The 25,083-nt window shown below is 37.4% G+C and overlaps 1 protein-coding gene across 2 annotated transcripts in view; it reads left to right on the forward strand.

The window, feature by feature from the left end:
- The window catches only part of UTRN (utrophin), a 490,808-nt gene that overhangs the window by 225,826 nt on the left and 239,899 nt on the right, over window positions 1-25,083 (forward strand). For both annotated transcript variants that reach the window (XM_060283969.2, XM_060283970.2), the window contains 4 exons: window positions 4,838-5,052; window positions 7,036-7,153; window positions 10,551-10,756; window positions 13,476-13,630. In XM_060283969.2, coding sequence (XP_060139952.1) covers window positions 4,838-5,052; window positions 7,036-7,153; window positions 10,551-10,756; window positions 13,476-13,630 — 694 coding nt within the window. The remainder of the gene's footprint in view (window positions 1-4,837; window positions 5,053-7,035; window positions 7,154-10,550; window positions 10,757-13,475; window positions 13,631-25,083) is intronic.

Consider the following 25,083-nt stretch of genomic DNA (forward strand, 5'->3'; position numbering starts at 1 on the left):
TTTGCTAGCTGCTGCCTAGACTAGTTGTTCCAGGTTACCCTTCCACCAGCTGAATGTGAGGCTTCTTGTTGTTCTGCGTTGTTTCCAGCACGCCAACATTTTATTCCCAGGACCGCTGTATGCTTTTTAAAATTATTGATTACCCCCAAAGACCTTTTGTGTGTGTGAGTTATGTCTATCAATATTTACCTAATTAGAAAGTAAAACCGAGAAATTTCAAAAGTTATTTGTTTGTTAACTTGTTAAAATAACAATAATAAAAACATTCTGTTAATAAAATATATTTTATAAGATATTAACATAAGAAAGTATATTTTCCAAAACAAAAAAAAATTAGAAAAGTGATATGACATTACATTTTTGAAAATCTTTAAATTTCTGCCATAAGAGAAGACACCTGGATTCTTGTATCTGCTTCTTCATTTGCTCTATTGTGATATCGTATGCCATGTAGCCTTGAGTAAAACGCCACTCTACATTTGAGAAGGAATGAGCAGGAAGAGGCAAATAACTTATTATGATGATGATCGTAGTTTTGGCATCCACACCCTTTGGAAGGGTCTCTAGGGACCCAGAGCTCCCCAGACATCACATTTGGAAACTGTGACCTGTGGAGATAGGACACTTCATTTTAATTTGCGTTTCCTCAATTACCTGTGTGCTTGAGCCTTTTAAAAATATGTTTATTGTCTTTCTTATTTCCTCTTCTGTGGATTGTTGGTTGATTTTTTTTTTTTTAAAGAAACTGCTTTTTATTTATTTATTTATTTTTGGCTGTGTTGGGTCTTCTTCTTTTTGCGATACGCGGGCCTCTCACTGTGTGGCCTCTCCCGTTGCGGGGCACAGGCTCCGGACGCGCAGGCTCAGCGGCCATGGCTCACGGGCCCAGCCGCTCTGCGGCATGTGGGATCTTCCTGGACCGGGGCACGAACCCGTGTCCCCTGCATCGGCAGGCGGACTCCCAACCACTGCGCCACCAGGGATGGGTCTTCGTTTCTGTGCAAGGGCTCTCTCTAGTTGCGGCAGGGGTGGGCCACTCTTCATCGCGGTGCTCGGGCCTTTCACTGTCGCGGCTTCTCTTGTTGCAGGGCACAGGCTCCAGACGCGCAGGCTCAGTAGTTGTGGCTCACGGGCCTAGTTGCTCCGTGGCATGTGGGATCTTCCCAGACCAGGGCTCGAACCCATGTCCCCTGCATTGGCAGGCAAATTCTCAACCACTGCGCCACCAGGGAAGCCTGGTTGATGGGTTTTTTTGAGTTTGAAAAAACTACTTTGTTACTAATTCCTTGTCTGGAATGTGCATTGCAAATATCTTCTCCCTTAATCTGTGGCTCTTAAAATTTTTATTTGTGGTACTATTTTCAGAATTCTTAAACATTAATAATCTATTAATAGCTTTCCTTTTTGTGCTTTATTTTAGAAATCCTCTATTGCTCTGAAGTCATAAAGATATTCTTCTATATTTTACAATTTTAGTTTTCATATGCAGGTTCTTAATTCCACTGAAAATTAATTTTCCTAAGGTGCATGTGAGGTCAAAATCTGTCCCATCATCTTCCCGCTGCAGCCATGGGTCACCACTTTTCTCAGCATCATTTATTGACCAGTAAATTCCTCCTCGTTGATCTATAATGTAGTCTCTGCCAAGGTCAGGCTTCTCTGCCACCTACGCACTGTGGCTCTTCTCTTCTAGTGGTCTGTTTGAATGTCTGGGTCTGTAATACATGAGGTTAATCATTCATCATTAGCTGAGTAATACAACTAAATATCTGGTAAGGCATGACCCTCTATCAAAAATAAAATGTTTTGACTGTTCTTGGCCCTTTTCTTTCCTGTGTTAATTTTAAAATCAAAATTTGAATGTATAATTTGGTCAAGTTACACACAAACCTGTTAGGATTTTTTTTTATATTGTGCTGAATTTACAGATTGACTACATTTTTTAGAAAATTATTTAAACCTCATTTAATATACCTTATGCTAAAGTGGGTCTAGATAGATCTAATAATGAATTCAACCACCTCTTGTATAAAAACTAAAGAAAAACAATTACCAGTCTCCCACTGTTCAAAATAAGACAAAAACATACAAACAAAAAATATAGAGAAAATATATATCAAATCTTTGGAGAAGACAAGAGTAATTTCTGAGGAAACAGTCCCCCAAGACAGATGTATGGATTTGCTCAACTGAACTTCGTTAACATCTATATGATAAAAAGAAAACAAATTAAATCCTAAAATAGAAAGATTGTTTTCAGCAATGTGACGGGGTTTATCTTTCTTGCAAAAGGAGTTCATCCAAATTGATAAGGAAGCAGGTAAAGAACACATACAGTTATAAATTATACCATATTTGATTACCAAACATGAAGAATATTTATCCTCACTGGTAACCAAAAGGACGTGAAATGAAGCAATGGTGAAAGATGTGTGTTTATCCGTAGAGATAGAATTTTGTGTGGATGCAGGATGCTCATAAGTTCCACACACTGCCGGAAGTCTAAATTTCCAACTTTTAAGGAAAACAATTTGGCAATCAGTAGTAGATACATTAAATTTTTTCATATTTTTTAACCTAGTAATTCTGTTTTGGGAAATTTCTACGAAGGTGGCAATCAGAACTGTAAAGAATATACAAAAAGATACTTCTTGCAAGATCTTTTTTTTTCTGGTTTTTGTTGAGTTTTTTTTTTGCAAGTTTTTTTTTTTAATTCAACAAATATTTATTGAGCACCTACTATGTGCCAGGTGTAGTTCTAGGTGTCAGGGATTCATCAGTAAATACACGTAATAAATAAGTGAAATACATCTATATTGGAAGAAAAATAGAGGAAGTGTAAGAGAGACTGTACCACTGAGGTTGGCTGTGGAGCACATGAGGAAATCAGGTGTGCTGAGAGGATATTGAAATTTTAAAAAGAATATCAAGAGACCTCATTTAGAAGATGATAAGTAGGCAAAGCCTAAGAGCAAAAACACTTTTGTTGAATTTCCTTAATATTATTCTTCATGTTCTCTGATGCAGTGTTGTGATAGGAATTTAAATATCCTTGACAGATGGCTATAGCTGCACCTGTGTTAAGTTCTATGCTTCTTTACACCCAGTTTTTTTCCAGTTTTATTGAGAAATAATTGACATACATCACTGTATAAGTTTAAGGCAAACAGCATGATGGTTTGATTTACATGTATTGGGAAGTGATTACCATAAATGGATCATCTTCTCATATAGATAAAGTTAAAAAAAGATAAAAGGAAAAAAAAATTCTCCTTATGATGAGAACTCATAGGATTTACTCTCAACAACTGTCCTATATATCATACAGCAGTGGTAACTGTAGTCTTCATGTTGTACATTACATCCTTGGTACTTGTTTATCTTGTAACTGGAAGTTCGTACCTTTTGACCACCTTTCTCCAATTTCCTCTCCCCCCACCCTTCACCTCTGGTAACCACAGGTCTGATTGACCTCTTTTCCTATGAATTTTTTTTCTTTTTAGATACCATATATGAGATCATACGTATTTGTCTTTCTCTGTCTGACTTACTTTACTTAGCATAATGCCTTCAAGGTCCATCCATGGTGTCTAAAATGATAGGATTTTCTCATTTCTTATGTCTGAATTATATGTATACATTTCAATACTAACCCCTTATCAGATATACGGTTTACACATATTTTTTCCCCCATTCTGTGTAGGTTGTCTTTTCACTTTGTTGTGTTGATGGCTTCTTTTGCTGTGTAGCAGCTTTTTAGTTTGATGTAGTCCCACTTGTTCAGTTTTGATTTTGTTGCGTATTCAAAGAGTCAACACCATGACCCAGGTCAAGGAGCTTTATTCCTGTTTTCCTCTAGGAGTTTCATGGTCTCGGGTCTTACATTTAAGTCTTTAATCCATTTTGAGTTAGTTTTTTGCGAGTGGTGTAAGACATGGGTCCAAATTTACTGTTTCATGTGTGAATGTTCAATTATCTTAGCACCATTTACTGAAAAGACTATCTTTTCTCCATTGTATATTCTTGTCAAATATTAGTTGACCATATATGAAAGCTCTTTTTTAAAGTAAAAAAGTTCAGGAGTAGTCTAAGTATCCAGCTGTAGGAAAAGAGGTAACTAAAAGTTAGAGACTATATACATAGATTGTTACATAGGTATTCACAGTGATGTTTATTAAAAGGGACAAATGCTCATGTTGTAAAGGGAAGTGAAAAAGAACAGAAAATTACAAATAAGATGGCTTTACAATTAAAGCAAAAACATCTTGACAAAATAAAATAACATTCCTAATTTTCTCATGGTTGATGTAGTTTTTATTTTATTTTCTCTTGATATCAGCATTAGTTACTTTTGAGTTATTGCTGCCCTAGAATATGGTGAGACGGTGTGTTTAATTGCCATTATGGCAAACAAAAACAACCAAAAACATATAGATAATTCAGGAAATGCCATTGCCATTGCCATGTCAGTATTAAAAAATAAAAACCGGGCTTCCCTGGTGGTGCATTGAGTCCACCTGGTGGTTGAGAGTCCACCTGCAGATGCAGGGGACACGGGTTCGTGCCCCGGTCCGGGAGGATCCCTCGTGCCGCGGAGCGGCTGGGCCCGTGAGCCATGGCCGCTGGGCCTGCGTGTCCGGAGCCTGTGCTCCGCAACGGGAGAGGCTGCAGCGGTGAGAGGCCCGCGTACCGCAAAAAAAAAAATAAAATAAAAACCTCTTTCAGTTGTTTTACTTAAACTAAATTTTACATAAATACACATACATGTCACCATTACATCACCACAGTCAGATTATCCTGCTGTGTTATTGATACTTTGCTACGTTTTTTATTTCAGCTCATCCCAGTGTCCAAAAGGTGGTGCTAGCATCATCTGCATCAGATATTCCTGTTCAGTCTCCTCGTACTTCAGAAATTTCAGTTCCTGCTGATCTGGATAAAACGATAACAGAACTGGCCGACTGGCTGGTGTTGATCGACCAGATGCTGAAGTCCAACATTGTCACTGTCGGAGATGTAGAAGAGATCAATAAGACAATCTCCCGAATGAAAGTAGGTGCCTAGTGTAAAGGCTTGTCATGGAAACACCAAGATCTGTTTGGATCACTTTTGTTTATCTTAAACTCTGGGAGAATGAGCTTTAAAAAATTCTTGACCTGTCAAACAGCCATCCTGGGCTAGCTCTGATGAGTAAAGCTTTTCTTGCATTTGTGCTGTTTTTGTAAGAACAGGTTTAACAATGTGAGCTGTAGAGTCACTGTATTTTTATGATCTAAAACTGGTATCATAAATCCAGCCACATCACTGTAAATGTAAACTGGTGTTACATTTAATGCCTAGTGTCATGGAGAATAATTTGTTGAAGCGCCTTTTCAACTTATATTTCATAATGAGCTTATTTGTTTAATTGCTGACATCGTTAAGTGAGAATCTCCTGACTATAGTTTTATTTCTATACATATGCCATCTAATATCAATTTGTAAAGTTCTTTTTTCCACATTCAGTGTGTTTTTGGTACTGGGCTGTGTGCTGTCTAAGGATATTGAAAAGAATATACCAGATAGAAACTGGGAATGAACCATGAAATAATAACAGCTCTTGCTAAACTCTTATTAAGTGCTTAATGTATGCTAGGTATTTTTCTGAGTATTTTACATGTATTATTTCATTCACTTTAATAATCTTGTGAGGTAGGTATCAGTTTTATTCCCATATTAAAAACATGTGTGGCCAGGCACAGTCTACTAAAAGCTGCGGGACAGGTACACGCCACCTGTAAGGGGGAGCCAGAATGAGGAAGGGGATTACATCCACAGTGAACGAAGGCAGACTGCATGGGATTTTGACATTTAGAGACAAAATAAATGGCATTCCTGGTATAGGGACCAGGGTGAATAAAGACATGAGGTGGTGAGCATGAAGGATATTGGGTCAAGAATTGTGCAGGAAGGAGGTGTAGTAGGAAGTAAGAGAGCAAAGGCAGCTCAAGTTCACATTGTGAAGGAGCTTGTAGACCACGCAAAGCTCTTTGGACGTTTAGTCTGTAAGCAGTTGCCAGGCATCTTGTTTTTCCCTTTTTCTTTTTTAAATTGTGGCTGGAGACGGATGATAACAATGCTCTGCTTGAGTAAGAAGACTGGGAACTGTGCAAGAGACGCTTAAAACAAGGAGAAAAGCCTTTGCTGAGGGGCTGAGATGATGCTATTGCAATTAGCAGAAATCAGGAACAGAAGAAATGGAATGTGGATGAGGGTTTGATTGATTTAGTTTCAAATATGTTGTGTTGAGAGGCCCTTTTGCCACTTAGAAGGAAATGATCAGCATTCATTGAACTGTCTCTTTGCGATTCAGGATTAGAAGTTGTGAATCTGAAAAATTCGTGAATTCACAGAGGAAGAGCTGGGAGAGAATCTTTGGAAATTGTGCTTTCTAATCTTTAAGGCTATTAGTTCTATACTTAAAACACACCATTTTTCTGATATTGCTAACTTTTCTCCCATATTTATTAGTACTAAGAGACACAAACTTTCTAGAGCAGCAGTTTTTCATGTCTAAGATTATTTAATTTGCAGTTATTCCAATTAGGATTTTTCTAATACTTTACCTCCATCCCTGTAGATGCCATTAATTTATGTTCATATCTGATGTAGGACAGATACGCAAAGCATCAGCTGCAGAAATCACTACTGATGTTTTGAAAGCACTTATTAGTTTTCAAAGAGATTTTCTTCGTTTAATTTCCTCAGAGTTGATATAGCTGAACTGCAGGCATTTTATTGTTTCTTTTTGTGAAAATAAAAACACAGAGAGGTAAAGTGCCTTGCCTGGTGATCCAGGCGATAAGTGGGAGAGCTGAGACTTGAACCTAGGACCTCTGACTTCAATTCCTGCACTTTCTCCACTACATCACTGATGCATCACTGTCTCTTATAGGAGGAAAACAACAAGTTTGATGTCAACACACCAATTTTGCTTTGTTACTATTTTATCATATGGCTTATTAATCTATTTTAACAATCATTTTGTCTTAACAGATCACAAAGGCTGACTTAGAACAGCGCCATCCTCAGCTTGATTACGTTTTTACATTGGCACAGAATTTGAAAAATAAAGCTTCCAGTTCAGATGTGAGAACAGCAATCACAGAAAAATGTAGGTTTTTAAAAAAATTATATCATTATATATCATTATATCATTATATCATCAATTATATCATTATATCATCATTCACCTTCCCTGAAAATGGTAACACATACCCACACACACATACATTTTTGAAGATTATTCAACCAGAAATTAATATTATTTGATAATTTGATATTTGATACTCTATTAATAAAATAGCTTTCCCTTGTTTTTTATTTTTTGGGAACATTGTCATAATTCCCTTATGAATTCCTTAAAGTATTAATATCATTACTTTTAAGTAATTACTGATACATTGAAGCTTTTTTCTTTTAAGTTAGAATTTCTTTTAAAGGAACCAAAAAAAACAAAAGTTAGAGAAACCCATAGGAATGCAAATCAATTCTTCTGTTATATTCACTGAAACCAAATCTTACTGTGTCTCTTAACTCATCTTCTCAAAAGTCATTCCAAAAATATTCATTGAGCAGTTACTATACACCTGTGTGCCTGGCACGAAGTTGGGAATACTTTAGTTAAATACAAAGTAAAACAAAACAAAAAGTAAATACAAAACAGCAACAACAAAGTTCTCTGTTTCAAATTTGCTTGCTGGCTTAAAAGCATCCGTTAAATCTGTATGACATACCAAACAAAGTCAAAATTCTCAAGAATGACACATAGGGGCAATCACTGTCTGCTTTCATCACTCCCTTTCTCTCTTTAGCCCTCAGCACTGTCTGTAACTGTTCTGTATTGTATATATTCTTTAAAATGCCCTGACATTTCTTAGTCTCCTTACCTTTATTCACATTTTTTTCTTCTTGGCCTCTCCCCAGGTGAAATTCTACTAAGCAGCTAAAATATCACCTCCTTTGTGAAGTCTCCCCACCCTCTTTTAGTCTCTGGTGAACTATATTTTCTGTCTTTAGTTCCTGCTGTGACCTTTTCCCCCATAATTTCGTTGTAGATCTCACAGTTAATTCTCTCTCCCCTCCATAGACTGTAAATACTCCCCTTTTTGGCCCTGAGGCCTCCCCTAGGGCCCAGTACCAATTAGTTCCTTAATAAATATTTATTTGTGGCAGAATATAAACTGGAAGGTATTTTATTACCTAGTCTAATATTTCTGAAGGAAAGTCAACTGTTCCCCGTATAAAAACTGTTTTGGGGCTTCCCCGGTGGCGCAGTGGTTGAGAGTCCGCCTGCCGATGCAGGGGACACAGGTTCGTGCCCCGGTCCGGGAAGATCCCACATGCCGCGGAGCGGCTAGGCCCGTGAGCCATGGCCGCTGAGCCTGCGCGTCCGGAGCCTGTGCTCCGCAACGGGAGAGGCCACAACAGTGAGAGGCCCGCGTACCGCAAAAAAAAAAAAAAAAAAAAAAACTGTTTTGATTTCAAAATAAATGTTGCAGCAACAAGGTTATTATAAGAGATGAGTTAGCAGAGAACTTTTAGTGTGTCACAATATTGGTTTATTTTTACTAAGTAAGCCATTTTCTTTCTTTCCCCCGTTTTGTAAATTTTTATTTAATTTTTATTTTTTTATTAACTGGTGGATTGCTTCTGCCTATCGAACTTTGGAGTGACCCTGTTTCCCATCACATGGCAAAGGAGCTTCTCAGCTTTGGTGACACCAAACTATTTACAAAGGCTTCTCCACTTTGCTTTTTCTATCATCTTTTGTTTTTTCCTCCACCCCTCCTCTCTGTCCAAAGTTTGCTTTAAGGTTTTCTTCTCCCGAATATCTTCCTTTTTCAATTTAACTCCCTCTTTTTTTTTTCCTCTCAATTTTTTCTGGTATAGAGGCTCCATGGTCCATATCATTATTCATTATATGAAAAACCACCCTCAGCCAGAGGGTACTACTAATAGTAACTTGCTTTTTGCACTTATTTCCAATGAATAGGATAATTTGCTTATCTTTTATGGTAAACCTCTGATACTTACTGTCACTTGATATCTTTAGTTTTATTTGTTCAGTATTAAAGGATTCTGTTAGTTATAGTACTTTATGTAACTTTGTAACTGACAAGTAAACCATTACAATAAATTTTCCCTCTCCCTAAGTTAAAACGTAAGCAATTTATTTAAACTGTTGGATAAGACAGCATAAAATAATCTCACTGAACAATTTTTTAGAATTACTATACATAAGTATAATTTACATTTTTCTGAACAGTCTTAAACTGATAGCTCTTATGGTTTACTATAACCCAGTATTGTTTGAAGAATTTTACCGAAAGGTCTCATTATGACCTAGCTGCAATGTTTTTTTTGTTTTTGCGGTACGCGGGCCTCTCACTGCTGTGGCCTCTCCCGTTGCGGAGCACAGGCTCCGGACGCGCAGGCTCAGCGGCCATGGCTCACGGGCCCAACCGGTCTGCGGCATGTGGGATCCTCCCGGACCGGGACACGAACCCGCGTCCCCTGCATCAGAAGGCGGACTCTCAACCACTGTGCCACCAGGGAAGCCCTGCAATGTTATTTTTTAGTTAAGTTCTTCTTGGCCTGGTACTTAACTATAGCCCTTCAGTCTTTCTGGCATACAAGGCATCTTCTAGAAATTTGTTTCTAACTTTCTACCTACTTATTATGAATGGGTTGTTGAAGATATTTAAAGTTATTGCTTACTCGTACTTCATTTCAAATCATGAATTGCCCCTGAAGTAATTAATCAAAAGTTTAAGTTTCCTTAGATTTCTTTTTCCTTGACACATGTTAAAAATACAAGAGGAAAGAAAGTAGGGGAGAGAAAAGGAAAAGAGAAAGAGACAGAAAGAGAGAATGAAAGAAAGAGAAATAGAAACAATAAAAAAGAGAGAGGAAAAGAGCCAATATGGATTTTTTTATAATAAAAAACTGCTGGGTACCTAGAACTTGAATTTAATTTACTTTTAGCACTTCTCTTGAATATATAAAAACACTTCCTTTTAGAGAGGTTTCATGCTATAGTAAAACAAATGTGAAAAGTATTCTTAAGTATTTTATTTTCTTTTAAAATCAATACTTCCTTAGAGGATGACAAATGACTATATCTTTGGTCATAAAGTTCTATCATAATGTACTGTTAAAATCTGCCTTCTTCAAACCAGGTTCTGTAAATATAAATTAGGTAGGAATTTATTTTCTTTATAATTTTTAGTTTGTCAGTTTATAATAGTCAGTATCTTTATTGTGAGATATTTTAATGCATTTAAAATAGAGTTTAATTCAAGATTTTTTTTCAAGGATGGTTTCAGAAATGTATCAGTCATACAGTGTGGCAGACATAATAAAATTCCTTTAAAATGTATGTACCATTTTGCCTCCTTTCTCTTTTCTATATATAAACTTATTGTGATGAATTTGGTATCAGGTATTTTTTCCCTTTCCTGATTGTTACTTTCTGGGATTTTTAAAAATATATATAATGCCTCCTCCAGTGGAAAAGGTCAAGAACCAGTGGGATAGCACCCAGCATGGTGTGGAGTTAAGACAGCAGCAGCTGGAGGACATGATTATTGACAGCCTTCAGTGGGATGACCACAGGGAAGAGACGGAGGAGCTCATGAGAAAGTATGAGGCTCGCCTCTATATTCTTCAACAAGCTCGAAGGGATCCACTTATCAAACAAATTTCTGATAATCAAGTAAGACTCATTAGATACTTTCTGGCATTATCAATTTGTGGGATGTGCTTTTTTTGTTCTGTTGCTAACTGTAATTTTTAGGACCCATGTCATAATGTTTTCCCAAGGGCTTAGAATGTACACTGAAATTTATATAAAGAATTTGACCAGGAAGGTTTTTGAAAAATTTCTGGAGGCATAACAAATAGAAATGTACGTGTATCCTAGATTTATAGCTCACTGACTCTTTGCAAATGGAACTTACCCATGAGCCAGCATCTAGAAAGAAAACATCTTCAGGATCCCAGGAACCCTCCTTTTGTTCCCTTCCATATCTACCCTGAAGGTATTTTTTTATTTATGAAATCTCCTGAGACTTTCATTTGAGGGCTACTGTAGTGAACAAATCAAGTATTAAGTAAGTTTAGTTTCTTCTAATACCTTTATAACCAAACCGTTTTATCAATATCATCATAGCAGGTACCTTTTTTGTGATTAGTTGGATTATAGAGTTGATGATATTGAACACTTATGGTATTTTTAAAGTGCTATTTTAAATCTCTACAGTCATAGAAAATATTCTTGAGTTGGATGTTATGGCTGTTAGGTTATACTTTTGTGTAACATTTATTTACCCTTTAGATAGCCTAAATGAAAGTGTACGCTTGTGAAGAATATAATAAAGGATGTATGGGAAAAATCTCAGACATGAGAGTATGTTTTTATTCTTCAGACATGTAGGCTTTCCATGGTCACAACTTAAAAAGCAAGTGGCCAGGTATCCTGGTTTCCTGGATCATTCTCTGTGTTTATGCTGTCTGCTGAATTGTCTTCACCAAAAGACTCAAAAGTAATAATCAGCAAAGCTCCTGGACACTTAACCAGAGGAATACAGTTAAAAGTGATATCAGTGTTTCAATCATCATATTCAGAATATTCTTTTCTTTTTTTTTAATACATCCTAATTGGAGTATAATTGCTTCCCCATACTGTGTTAGTTTCTGCTGTATAACAAAGTGAATCAGCTATATGTATACATATATCCCCATATCCCCTCCCTCTTGAGCCTCCCTCACACCCTCCCTATCCCACCCCTCTAGGTCATCGCAAAGCACCGAGCTGATCTCCCTGCGCTATGCGGCTGCTTTCCACTAGCTGTCTATTTTACACTTGGTAGTGTATACATGTCGATGATACTCTTACTTCACCCCAGCTTCCCCCTCCCCCTCCGTGTCCTCAAGTCCATTCTCTATGTCTGCGTCTTTATTCCTGCCCTGCCACTAGGTTCATCAGTACCATTTTTAAAAAATAATTAATTAATTAACTTCGGGCTGCGTTGGGTCTTCATTGCTGCGCGCGTGCTTTCTCTAGTTGCGGTGAGCGGGGGCTACTCTTCATTGCGGTGTGTGGGCTTCTCATTGCGGTGGCTTCTCTTGTTGCAGAGCACGGGCTCTAGGCGCACGGGCTTCAGTAGTTGTGGCTCAAGGGCTCTAGAGCGCAGGCTCAGTAGTTGTGGCGCACCGGCTTAGTTGCTCCGTGGCATGTTGGATCTTCCCGGACCAGGGCTCGAACCCATGTCTCCTGCATTGGCAGGCGGAATCTTAACCACTGCGCCACCAGGGAAGCCCTGTACCTTTTTTTTTAGATTTCATATGTATGCATTAGCATACGGTATTTGTTTTTCTCTTTCTGACTTACTTCACTCTGTATGACAGACTCTAGGTCCATCCACCTCACTACAAATAACTCAATCTCATTTCTTTCTATGGATGAGTAATATTCCATTGTATATATGTGTCACATTTTCTTTATCCATTCATCTGAGGTATCACCTCACACGGGTCAGAATGGCCATTATCAAAAAATCTAGAAACAAATGCTGGAAAGGGTGTGGTGAAAAGGGAACCCTCCTGCACTGTTGGTGGGAATGTAAATTGATAACAACCACTATGGAGAACAGTATGGAGGTTCCTTAAAAAACTAAAAATAGAGCTACCATATGACCCAGCAATCCCATTACTGGGCATATACCTGGAGAAAACCATAATTCAAAAAAGAATATTCTTTTCTAATCAGCAGTATAGTTCTATTCTGGAACTTTAGGGTGGATTTTTCTGCTAGTTGCTACAAAAATCATTTTAAGAACATTCATTTGTCATTTAGATTTCATGGGGAGTATCTTGATACAAGAGCTCTCAGAGGTGGAAAAAAATTTATCAAGGAACCAATGCCTATGGACATACAGCATCAATTTAGTTTATTCAAGCAACTCTCAGTAAACCTTGCTTAGCTACTGGATCCAGCCAAGCAGTTAACTTTGTAAACAGTGATACACAGTGATCCAGGGACAAGAAGACTTCCATGTTGTTGCCCTTTCCATATCTTCAAGCACATATAGAGGAACTAACTCTATAGTAAGCTCATTCCTATAAGATACATATTCCTCTAAGGATCAGATATAGCAGTAGGAATGAAAGAAGACAACTGGTTTGAGGAAGTAAAACATATCAAAGGAGAAAAGACAGTAATCTTTTAATGTTATCTGCTATGTACCTGATCACTTACACTTCCAGAATTATTTTTGTTTGAGCTTACATGCAAGAGTTTGTTTTATAATTTGCTTCCTTCTTTTGATATCTGTGTCTAAAACATATTAAAACCTACTGGAAGGACCAGTGTTTTGGTCATACTTGTTATTGAGTGATCCGGTCTAACAATTACATCTGAAATTACACCTTAGATGTTGCTTCAAGAACTGGCTCCCGGTGCTGGTATCGTAATGGCATTCGATAATGTCCTGCAGAAACTGCTGGAGGAATATGGCAGTGATGACACGAGGAATGTGAAAGAAACCACGGAGTACTTAAAAACATCATGGATCAATCTAAAACAAAGGTAATGCTAAGGCCCTGGCAGCTGTATGTATGTATGTTGTCAAGTTGATAATTTTTTTTTTTTTTTGCGGTATGTGGGCCTCTCACTGTTGTAGCCTCTCCCGTTGCGGAGCACAGGCTCCGGACGCGCAGGCCCAGCGGCCGTGGCTCACGGGTCCAGCCGCTCCGCGGCATGTGGCATCTTCCCAGACCGGGGCATGAACCAGTGTCCCCTGCATCGGCAGGCGGACTCTCAACCACTGCGCCACCAGGGAAGCCCAAGCTGAGAGTTTGATTGCTCTGGCTTTCTCATGGAAGCGTGTGGAACAGGTCACATATTTTATTATTATTTTTAAATTTTCATGCTGTACTGAGTTAGTATTATCACACTTAGTACAGAGTGTATATTTATACATTGGGTACTTGAATTTCTGCAATGGAATTTTTCCTTGAATGAGTCTAAACCTTGCCCGTGATCATTTTATGTGTTCTGATTTTCTTATGCCTCTTGAGTACATTTTGTAGTACTCTGATGGTAAGGAACACTTAGGTATTACAGAGGCAGCAGGGTAATGTTATCCCTAACGGTAATTAAAGCAGTGTGCTATTTGGGCAGGTCATCCTCGGTTTTGTCTGAGAACACATGGATCCACACTAGCTCCTGAAGTATACTAAGTGTATGTTGGGCTTCAACTAACTTATTATCTTTTCTTTTCATTACTCTATCTTGTCAGTATATTTGGAACAGTCTAAAATAGCATACGTGTTTATAAGAGAAATTTTCCTTTCACTTGAGCATCTAGAGTTTGAGGCACTGTAAACAATGGTTAGCATCCTTTAAGACTGCATATTTATATTCATCATCCGTAAAACACTGTTTGCTTCCTGCATAGTACCGTGAATACCTGTGTCTGAATGAAATTATGGTTTCACACATCGTGAATATTCAGATGCAACTGCCTGAAAGCTAACTTGATATCAAAACCACATTTATTTTGCAGTGAATAAAACGGATAATATCAGAACACTTTAATAAAGTATGGACAAGCATGTAGTAATGGTTTGATATGGAGGTATTTTGTACATTTTTAGAATGTCATTTTTAGTTAGAGTCTCTAATGTAAATTTGGGGAAACTCAAAGAAAAGAATTATGAGTCAGTATGTGAACATGAATGTGTTGCTGCATATCCCTAGGATTCTGGAGAATATAAAGACAAGGATAGCAAATACAAAACTTCAAAGTGTTTAAAGCAGAATATAGTTATAATACTGGTCTTTCTAGCATTTTAGTACAACTGCTTTTCTCTTGTTGTAACAGGTAATTTGGATATAGTAAGAATCCCAAAACTAAGGCAGGGAAGAGGAGGAATTAAAAACAGCTTTAAAGTACACATTTCTAGTTACAAGATAATTTCTGGGGATGTAAGATACAGCATGGTGATTATAGTTAACAGTACTGTATTGTGTATTTGAAAGTCACTAAATCTTAAAAGTTATCACAAGAAAAATGTGTAACCATGTGTAGTGATGGATGTTAACTAAATTTACTGTGCTAATCATTTTGCAATATATACATATATCAAATCATTGTTGTACACCTAAGGCTAATAGTGTTGTATGTCAATTATATCTCAGTTAAAAAACCCAGCCTTAACATTAAGAGAGATCATCCTTAAGCATACTTTATCTGTGTGTTTCCACAAATTCCGTCTACTGTAAGAATTATGACTTTGTTTTTATTGTAAACAATACCAGAAAAATTGATCACTTAGGAATGTGTGGCCAGCTTTATTTAGCAACTCCAGTTCTTTTTTTGCTTTTACTTTGTAAATATTTTAAGACAGCCTACAGCAGTGGTTAGATTAGATGGAAGAGGCAATTAAAGATGAATTATATTCCAGGGTGATCTTTCATTTATGATAGCTAAGACAACCACAGTGTTCCAGTTTTATGGTAGTTACAAGTCATTGTCTTTATTCTATTTTCTTTCTGCGTTTTAGGGGAAATAAGTAAACATGTTAATATTTAGATATGGTTTAGGTATGTTATTATCTATAAAGCAGAGGAAATACAACAAAATTGTGGCTCACGGGATCCCATCATAGTGATAGCTGGGTTTTCTATGCATTGCCAGGATTTTCTCTTTTAAACACAATGATATTTACAATTTCTAACTGTTTAATTGAAGATCTTCCTGAAATATACAAATCTTTCCTTGCCTTCTTTAGCAAAATACATGAACCTATATTAAACATTCTTTGAATTCTTGGCATTATTGTTATGAAGAGAGAATTAAGGAACTATAAGAGCTGTACCTGACCTGACAGTTCATTTAAACAAGTGTTTCTCAACCTTTTTTACATTATCCACCCCGCCTAAGGAGCCTTTTCAGATACTTGCCCACAGGACATTTTAATACTGTGGGTATCCTGTGTATCTGTTTCTGTACTTTATAGTTATGCTTTATACGTAAAAAGAGTAGATCTTTCCCACTCCCCTCCGCCACCTTGCACCACCAAGAACCATACTTTCTTCCATCGAGAATGCTTACTCTAATGCTCCCTCAGACAAGTTAAATGACACGTTCAAAGGTACATGGCAGAGCCAAGATGATATTTTTCTTTATTAAATTATGACAATGCTCTCCACGCTCTGAAGAATTGGTGGTGAATACTTTCAGGCTGCTGTGCTTTGTGAGATTTTGTGCTTCGTTTTTAGTGTATAAATTTTATTGGGCATCTCCTAATTGTCGGGCTCTGTGCTAAGCTCTTCACTTGCATTATTTTATTTAATCCTCTGAATACCCATAGGAGATAGGAAAAATTTTCATCAACATTATATCGATGAACAAACTGAAGTAGAGAGAAGTTAAGGAATACCGGAGATCACAGAGCTCCTACGGGCAGAGCTGAGATTGGAATCCAAGCCTTTTTTGACTGTGCAGTTGGGCTTTTATCTTTCTTAAAAAATCGCTTTATTTTTCTTCTTTGCTGTCAGAACTTCAGCTATTGCTGATGACGGTTCTGAGTACCCACCTCTCAGACCTTTGTGATTCTACTTACTGGTTCTTATCTGTGTTGAGTTTAGAAACCAGATCTGATTAAAGATATGGGGGCCTCTGCTACAAATATATGTAACTCTCTCTAGTACATGGCCATTGTGCCTGCTGTAGTGGCCCTGGAGCACCTTTACACTATGGCTTTTCTCTCATCTCCCAGCTGTGTTCTGAATGTACATTGTAGTCAGCCAAATTCTGGAGGGGTGAAGGGTTATTATATTGCACATGGAACACTGTTATTGCGGTATAATATATGAAATTTAATATCAGCATTCAAAGGAAATGTTTTGTCTGAATTGCAATTGGACTAAGTCATTTGGCCATTCACGATCCCTTATCTACCACCCGAAATCCAATGCTCACTGATAACAGAAAGCTTTGAATTGACGTGAGGCTATTTATTATGGTCTTTATTTATCCCGCTTAGTGTGAATAGCCTTGTTCCTAGCTGCAGAAATATTAATGTGTTTGCTCCCTCAGGGCGTAGTTGGGTCTAACATGTCGTTTAGATACATTCATAATAATAGTTTTCTAATGTACAAAAAATTATTAATTCTTAAACATAACTGGCTCCCGATATTTTGGATTCTGTAAACAACAGGTCTGTCTCTAACATTTTAAACTAATTGACATATCTTGACCACTATTCTTTTTGCTGGTGAAATTTTTTCCTTACATCTCTTAATGCCAGTTAACAAATTTTGTAGTGCAAATTGAGATAACGATAATTGAAATGGGCTTATAGTAACTTTCAGAGTGTAGATGCCTCATGTGGGTCTGAAATGTTATTTTAACCCTGGAGTGCATATGTTCATGTATATGTGTATGTATGTACACATACACACATACTTGCACACATACATATACACACATAGTTATTTATGCTGAAACATTATGAAGGAAACGAGACAATATAACTTTATGTTATAAGGAATATCCTATAGATCATTAATTGTTATGTATTTTTCTCTTTGCCCTCCATCCCCCGGAAGCCATCTTTTGCTGCCTGCTTTAAGGCATTTCTCGGTTTGTACAGGCAGGACGAAAAGCACACTGGCTGTGGTATCTGGCAATCCTTGATTAACATCCCAGCTTATTCACTTACCATCTGTGTGAACTTTGACCAAGTTATTTCAACTCACTGAATCTCAATTTCTTGGTTGTAAAGCAGAGAACATATCTAATGGGTAAGATTATTGTTAGGGTCAAGAATTAGGTATAAAAGTTCCTCATACATGGTATGTGCTCAACAAAAGCTTACCCCAAATTATCGTCATCTGCTCTGTCATATTATGTGTTCCTTATAAGTCCGTTGCCCTTTGGTCTGTTGTACAGTACTGTCTGTGGTTAAATTAGCGGAAGGTTTAGTCATCGTCAGTTGTTTGCCTGTAGTCATTTTGAATAGTCTCGATTTACATTAATGAGAAAATAAATGGTTATCTGATTTACTGAGTGCGGTATAGATATTCTAAATGTTTATTACCAGGTGAAACTTTTAGAAAATGCAATTTTCTTGTTAGTGTCTTAGTCTGTTCAGTCTTCTGTAACAAACTGCACAGACTGGGTGGCTTAGAAACTACAGAAATGTACTTCTCAAATTTCTGGAGGCTGGAAGTCCAAGATCAGGGTGCCAGCATGGTCGGGTGAAGACCCTTTTCCGGGTAGCAGACTTCTCCTTTCCCTATGTGGCAGAAGGGATAAGAGAGCTTTCTCAGGCTTCTTTTATAAGGTCATTAACCTCATTCATGGTGGCTTTGCCCTCAAGACCTAATCATCTCCCAAAGGCCGACCGACCTCCTAATACCATCGCATTGGGCATTAAGATTTCAACATAGGAATTTGAGGAGGACAGATACATTCAGACCACAGCAGTTAGTAAAATCGTCACAGTTGCTGATTTTACATTGCATTTAAGTGTTTTCTGCCTAAGCAGAAGTGTAACCGTCCTGGAAAGAAAGGGTGTAGTATTTTTTAAAGTTTATTTCATGTGAGAGCCACAAATACAGATTTATCTAGTGAAGGAACTTTCTTCTTTAGAAATGACACTGTCTTTCTAATTAATGTTCATTAACTTGTTATTAACGTCCTGCTGGACATGTGGAATGCACGTAGTTTACAAGGGGTTATATAAATACTGTGTATACTAAAGACTGAATTTGTGAAGCCCTTGATTATTTTGAAAACATTACATTCCAAAAATTTGAATTTGCCTTTGATTGCTTTCCCAGTTATTTTTATTGTATATTTTGAAACTTTCATTATTTCTGTTATTACTTTTTCAGCAGTGATTGTTTATTGTCCCAGCTGACTAATAAAAATGAAACGTTCTTGTTCAGCATTTATTCATTGTTTGATTTGGCCAGTTTCTTTGAACTGTGGTCAGTGGAGATACTCATATGGGGATTGTGTCCTATGGCCTGACATCAACCTGGCCCATCCTTTGCACTCTTAAAATGAGTGTTGTAGCAGCTGTCACTCCCAAATTAATGCGCTTAGGTGAAAAGTACTGGTAGCCATATCCTTTGAGCCTGTATGCTGGTATGAGATTTGGGTCAGTCAATTTGATTTATCCTCTCCGAAGCTTGCTTCTTTCCCTGAATGTTACCTTTATTTTCCAACCTGTTTCTTTTATTTTCATTGCTAGCATTTCGTTTCTAGTTTTCCCTTCTGAGCTGGGAAGGAAACTGGTAAAGAAGAAAAGTGTAAAAATTATACTCTTCTTTATTTTCCTTTTTTGTTATATTGTTTTAATATTTCAATTACTGTTTTATTGCCTTTGAAAAAAATTTACCAATAATGTCTTTGTGGTACAAACCTAACAATACTAATGTTTTCATTTTGTATATAACAAGCTCAAGCAAGCAGTTATTTTCTTAATGCATTTAACTCCATAATAAACAACCTAAAGGACCAGTGCCTGTAGCCTTTGTCTTTGCTTTCATTTGTTCTTTTTTCCCATGAGTTAGTTCATTAAATGTTTATTTATTTAACCTTATCTTTGTCAAGCTCTGTGATCAGCCCTGAAGCTTCAGCCATAAACAGTGCTCTGTGCCTACCCCCCAGGAAGCTTACCTTTCATAGGAAGATCCAGGTAGTAAAAAGAAAATAATACATAATTATAGATGATGATTTGGGAGGCAAAAGAAACTAAAGAGGTGCTACGTAAGAAACTAAAGAGGTGCTACGTAAGAGAGGGAATTATTTAGCTTGGCTAAATTTAGAAAGCATAATGCAGAAGGCAGCATTTGAGCTGATTCAGGTTAAGAAGAACCATCTGAAAAAAATTCTAGGGTCAACAGCAAAGGTAAAAGTCATGAGGCAGGAAACAGCATAGAATGTGGTTGAAATAAAATGAATAAGGGGGCTTAAGAAGTGGTAGAAGAGGGAGGCAGAGGCAACATCATGCTGAACTTTATAAGACATGGGAAAGGGTTTGGATATTAAGTACAATGGAAAGCTATTGGAATCAGTAAGCAAGGGATGACACTATCTAATTTATAATATTCAATCGAATCTTGCTTAGTCTTATGAGGAGAATATATTTTAGGGGTGTAAGAGAATAATTGGGACAGCCAGTAAAGAAGTGATTATTGTGGTCCAGGTGAGAGATGGTGGGTATCCTGGGATATTGTGTACCAGCAATGGTGGAAAGAAGGTCATGGCTTTGAGATGTACTTCAGAAGTAGAAAAGATGTTTGATGGATTAGATATGTAATTTGGGGGAGTGGAAGCAATCTAAGATGGCACTTTGTGAAAGGATGAGTGGTAGTACCGTTCACTGGAAAAGGCAGTGGGAGTTTCTGGGAGAAAAAATTCAAGAACTGGATGTTGACATGCTCATTTGAGATGCCTATTAGATATCCAAGTGTATAGGTCAAATAGATAATTGGATATGTGAATCTGGAACTCAAACATTTCAGAGCTCAGATAGGAATTGGGAAGTTCTTAGCATCTACAGTGGAGGTTAAATCTGTGGGACTGGATAAGATCACTGGGAAAAGAATAAAGATGGAGAAGAAGGAGATGGATTGAGTCCATAGAGTCTAGGGTTTGGTGATGGAGCAAAAAAAGGAAAAGAGAACAGAAAAGGCTCAGAAAAATCTTCGAATGAAGTAGAAACAAAATCCAGGTGTTCAGAAATATAGGGAAGAAAATATTTTTAAGAGGGAATGGAGAGAGGGTAATATTTCTAAGAGGGAATGATCCATTGTGTTTAATTAGGCTGAGAAATTCGAAAAGATGACACAACACCATTCCTGGAATTCCACATTTTGGAGATTTTGGTGATTTTGAAAAGAGCAATTTCAAGGGAGTAATGGGGTAGAAAGTAGAGAATGAGATCAAGTTGGGGAAATAGAAATGATTTGTGGAAAGATCACCAGAGAAGTTTGTTGTAAACAGAGGCAGAGAGATTAGGTAGTACCTGGAAAGCAATGAAGGTTAAAGAGAGGTGAATGACTTTTCTTTAAAATGGGACATGAGAAATAAAGCATGTGTGTATGCTCATGGGAATGATCTAGTAGAGTGATGTCAGACTGAGGTGACAAAGGAAGAGGAAAGAAGTCCTTCTGTTGATAAGGTGAGATCTGTAGAATTGAGTTTGGTAAGAGCTGGGCTGCTTTGTCCATTATGACAGGAAGGACAGTGAGAAGACGAGTATAGATGCATGTGGATTGGAGCCTTAGTAGGGGGAAGATGACATATTCTCAGTGCAATGACTTCTGCTTTCTTTATGATCCATGAGGCGTGCTCTCAGTGAGGCTGGAAGTGTGACTGAGAGAAGTTTGAAGAAAGAGGATCAGTTGTAGAATCTAGGTGGGTGGGACAGAGAGCTTCCTAGGGGAACTTTAGTGCTGGGCAGTGATGGGTGCCTATTTGTGATTTATTATAATAATGTAAAGGAAAGATAACCCTGTTGTGGTGTTCTTTAGCAATGTGTATCTACTCGGAGGCAAGTAGAAAGAATGCAGATGAAAAGTCAGACGGAGAGGGAGCAGGGGAGAGGAAGGTATTTGTAAGGTAGTGGAGACCGGGATGCACTAGTGCATAATGGTGTCTATCATGTCCCTTTCCCTGGGAGGTGCAGTCCCTCACTGGAGCCTATGGCTTGGCAAGTAGATCTTGAGTTGGATTTCAGACTCCACTTACCTGTTGAGGCAGTGAGCAGCCTATGTGCAGTTACCGTGGACCTGGAGGTCAGTATATGAGCATAATGGAAAATGTCTTCTGCTTTGAAGGAGTAGGATTTTGCCTGGAAGATGGGAGAACAGCGGCTTGGAAGTAGCAATTCGAAGGAGGCGGACCCTCATTCCAACAGTTGTGCATCACGAGGCATATAGGGTCTGAGAGAAAAAAGAAAAAGACTTCGTTAGAAGTCTGCAGACAAATTGATGGCACTAGGGAAACCAATTTCACTTAAGACAGGGTAAAAGGATCTGAGGAATCTCCCAATCGTAGAATAGGTTTCCAGGCTTAATGGAAGAAGGGTTTTGGGGGTAGATTGGGAAAGGTATGGAGCAGTATTGGGGTTATGGTCTGGTATTGGTTGGCTAAGACCAAATATCTGGTAGTGACTTAGTTAAAAGGGAAATAGGATGTGGTGTGGTAAATCCTCACACAAGTTCTGACTTGAATAGCGGGGTTGCGGGTACCTCTCTTAAGCTTCCCAGGTGGTGTGGTATTAGCAGCTTAGAACAGTCTCCTTGAGTTCCATGGAGTGAATTTTTAAGTGCCTGATGATGACCCAATCTCTATGCAACAGAGACTGGTCACAAAGTACCATAGATGGTTGGGGATATCTCCAGTGACTAATTCTTCATTAAATCCACTGCATTAAAGTGTACTTTAATATATTTCCTAGCTAAATGATACTTTATACACCAAAGGACAAATTACCTTGTGAAGGTACTCAATGGGAAGCTTAAAGAATTGTTTCATTGTAAGTTTTTTACATGCCACTCAAACTAGTGATGCTACTATTTTCCACTCTAGAAGAGGTAAATATATTTAAATCTCATGTAACTGTAAACGTCACCTTTAAAGTATACCGAAATTTAGCAACACATATCTGTGGGTTTGCTAAGACACTCTTTTCCATTGAAGTCTTAAAAAAAAAAGACATATCTACTTGTGTTCAGACACTCTTTTGACCAATTATATGCACATGCACATTTGATTAAACAATATTATATCTTGTAGCTTAAAAATGAAGCATTATTTAACATTTAAAATAACATTTAAAAAATTCAGTTATATGGGTGGACATGTTTTGTAATGCTACAAAATGACTATAAGCTATTTTGTAGCCTATCATAGTTGCTTTTATAACAGAAATCTCTTTAAAAGCTGAGTTTACATTTAAAAAATCCAAGTTCCCTTTAATGTAAACTATTATAAATCTGCCACACATACATTCTTTAAATCTTTTATGAGAAGTTATTTATACTTTCAGTCTGCACCATTTCTTGCATTAAAGAATTATATAGTCTGCTACTTCTGTTTGAAGTAAAAAAAATTTTTTGCTAAAATTATCCTTCTAAACTTCAAAACTTCTTTTAGGTTTTCAGCCTATCTTTATTCTTTATGATTTGTGGGTTTTATAAGATTTAAAAGAAAAAAATCTTCTCTGCCTTTGTCTAGTAGCCATAATTTCCTGAACTTAAAATCCTGCGGCATGCAGGATCTTTACTGTGGCATGTGTACTTCTTAGCTGCGGCATGCAGACTTTAGTTGCGGCATGGATGCGGGATCTAGTTCCCTAGCCAGGGATTGAACTTGGACCCCCTGCATTGGGAGCGCAGAGTCTTACCCACTGGACCACGAGGCAAGTCCCTACATGCAGTGATTCTTAATGAAGCTGAATTTGAAACTAGGGATGGAGTGAGAATGGAGGAACTCTTCCAGTAGGTCTTATAATCTCTATGATGGAATATGTAGTTTTAAAAGGACCCCTAGAGATTCTGACACGGGCCCTTTACTCAGCTAGTCCAAGCTCTTTATTTTAAAGATGGAAAAAGAAAATTGGAGATTTGAAGTGGTTTACCGCAAGGCATACAGCTAGTAAACGGCAGAGGTGGTAAAATTAGGTGGCTTCCTTCTGAGAGCAGCGTATGAATGGCATTAAAAGTAACTTATTAGCCTGTGTCATAAAGTGTGTGTACATACTTCTGAGCATCTAATTTTAGTGATTTTTTTGCCTTACGGTATTATGATAAATCATGTGAAATTCCTTGAAAATAAATAAAAGATTCTTGTAGTGTCTTGTCATGTCCAGTATACCATACTCTAGCCTTTTAAAAAAAGAATAAAATGAGTGATGTGGAGAGCTGATACCTTTTAGCTAGATTCTGTTACAGATTTCATATGAAATTATATTAATTTCAAAAATCAGATTATAAGTATAAATACTATGGTTATACATTTTAAAATGTATATTTATTATAATAACATGAAGACAATTCAGACTGCTGTAAATAGAGTTTAGTTTTCAGTATGTTCATTATTTTTAGTTGTTGATTATGATCATGATAAAAAAACTATGACACCAGATATTTGTGAATTTTAAAAAATTCCCTAGGACATTTATTATTAAATTGCACATTTGCATCCTATAAATAAAATTACTTTCCCAGTATTTCACCAAATTCATATACAAGGTTAGGGAAAAATGTTATAAGCCAATATGTTTGTGGTAATTTGTTGTTACAGCAATAATGGCCTGCTAATAGGCACCATAAGAGAAATTATGGGATGCTATGGAATGAGATACTATAGGTTTGGAAAGTATCTGCACCAAGTTCTGTAGGGTAAGTAGAAATTAACCAGGTGGAAAGGGAAAAGTTTAGTGGGGGGATGGAGGGGTGAGGAAGGATATTTAAAGTAAAAGAAATAAAAAGTAAAGCTCTGGATGTGAAACAGTGACCACTTTGAGGGTTAGTAATTGGTTCGTTTTTGTAGGTAGCATGAGGCTTGGAGTAATGAGATGGTACTTGGAAAGGTAAGCAAGACTCAGACCATGGAGAACCTTGTGTGGCAAGTGGCTGATGAAAATGATGCATGAGGAGGTGGGCAACTGCCCCAGGTTTCACAGCTAGTCAGTGGTGGAGCCATGTCTGCCTTGATCCAAAACCTGTATTCTTTTGCTTTAGTAACCAATAAAGTAGACATCTCTTAACCATTGTCTAAAAGTTATTTTTTAGCAGCTTCCTGCAAAGTGAATACTTTTAAAGGAGAATCTGTTTTCCCATTGATGACTAGTAGATGATTTGACAGTTTTACAATAAATGCCCTAGCTTCTGGATTCAGAATGTTCCACTGGTCACCAAAATATGCTGCTGGTATTATCCAACCCAGTGGAACCAACAATGTCTAAGGTCAAGCGCTCATGATTCTCTTAGCTCCCTTTTCCTCTGAAGCA

Source organism: Globicephala melas, chromosome 14, assembly GCF_963455315.2.
Source record: "Globicephala melas chromosome 14, mGloMel1.2, whole genome shotgun sequence".
Classification (NCBI taxonomy): domain Eukaryota; kingdom Metazoa; phylum Chordata; class Mammalia; order Artiodactyla; family Delphinidae; genus Globicephala; species Globicephala melas.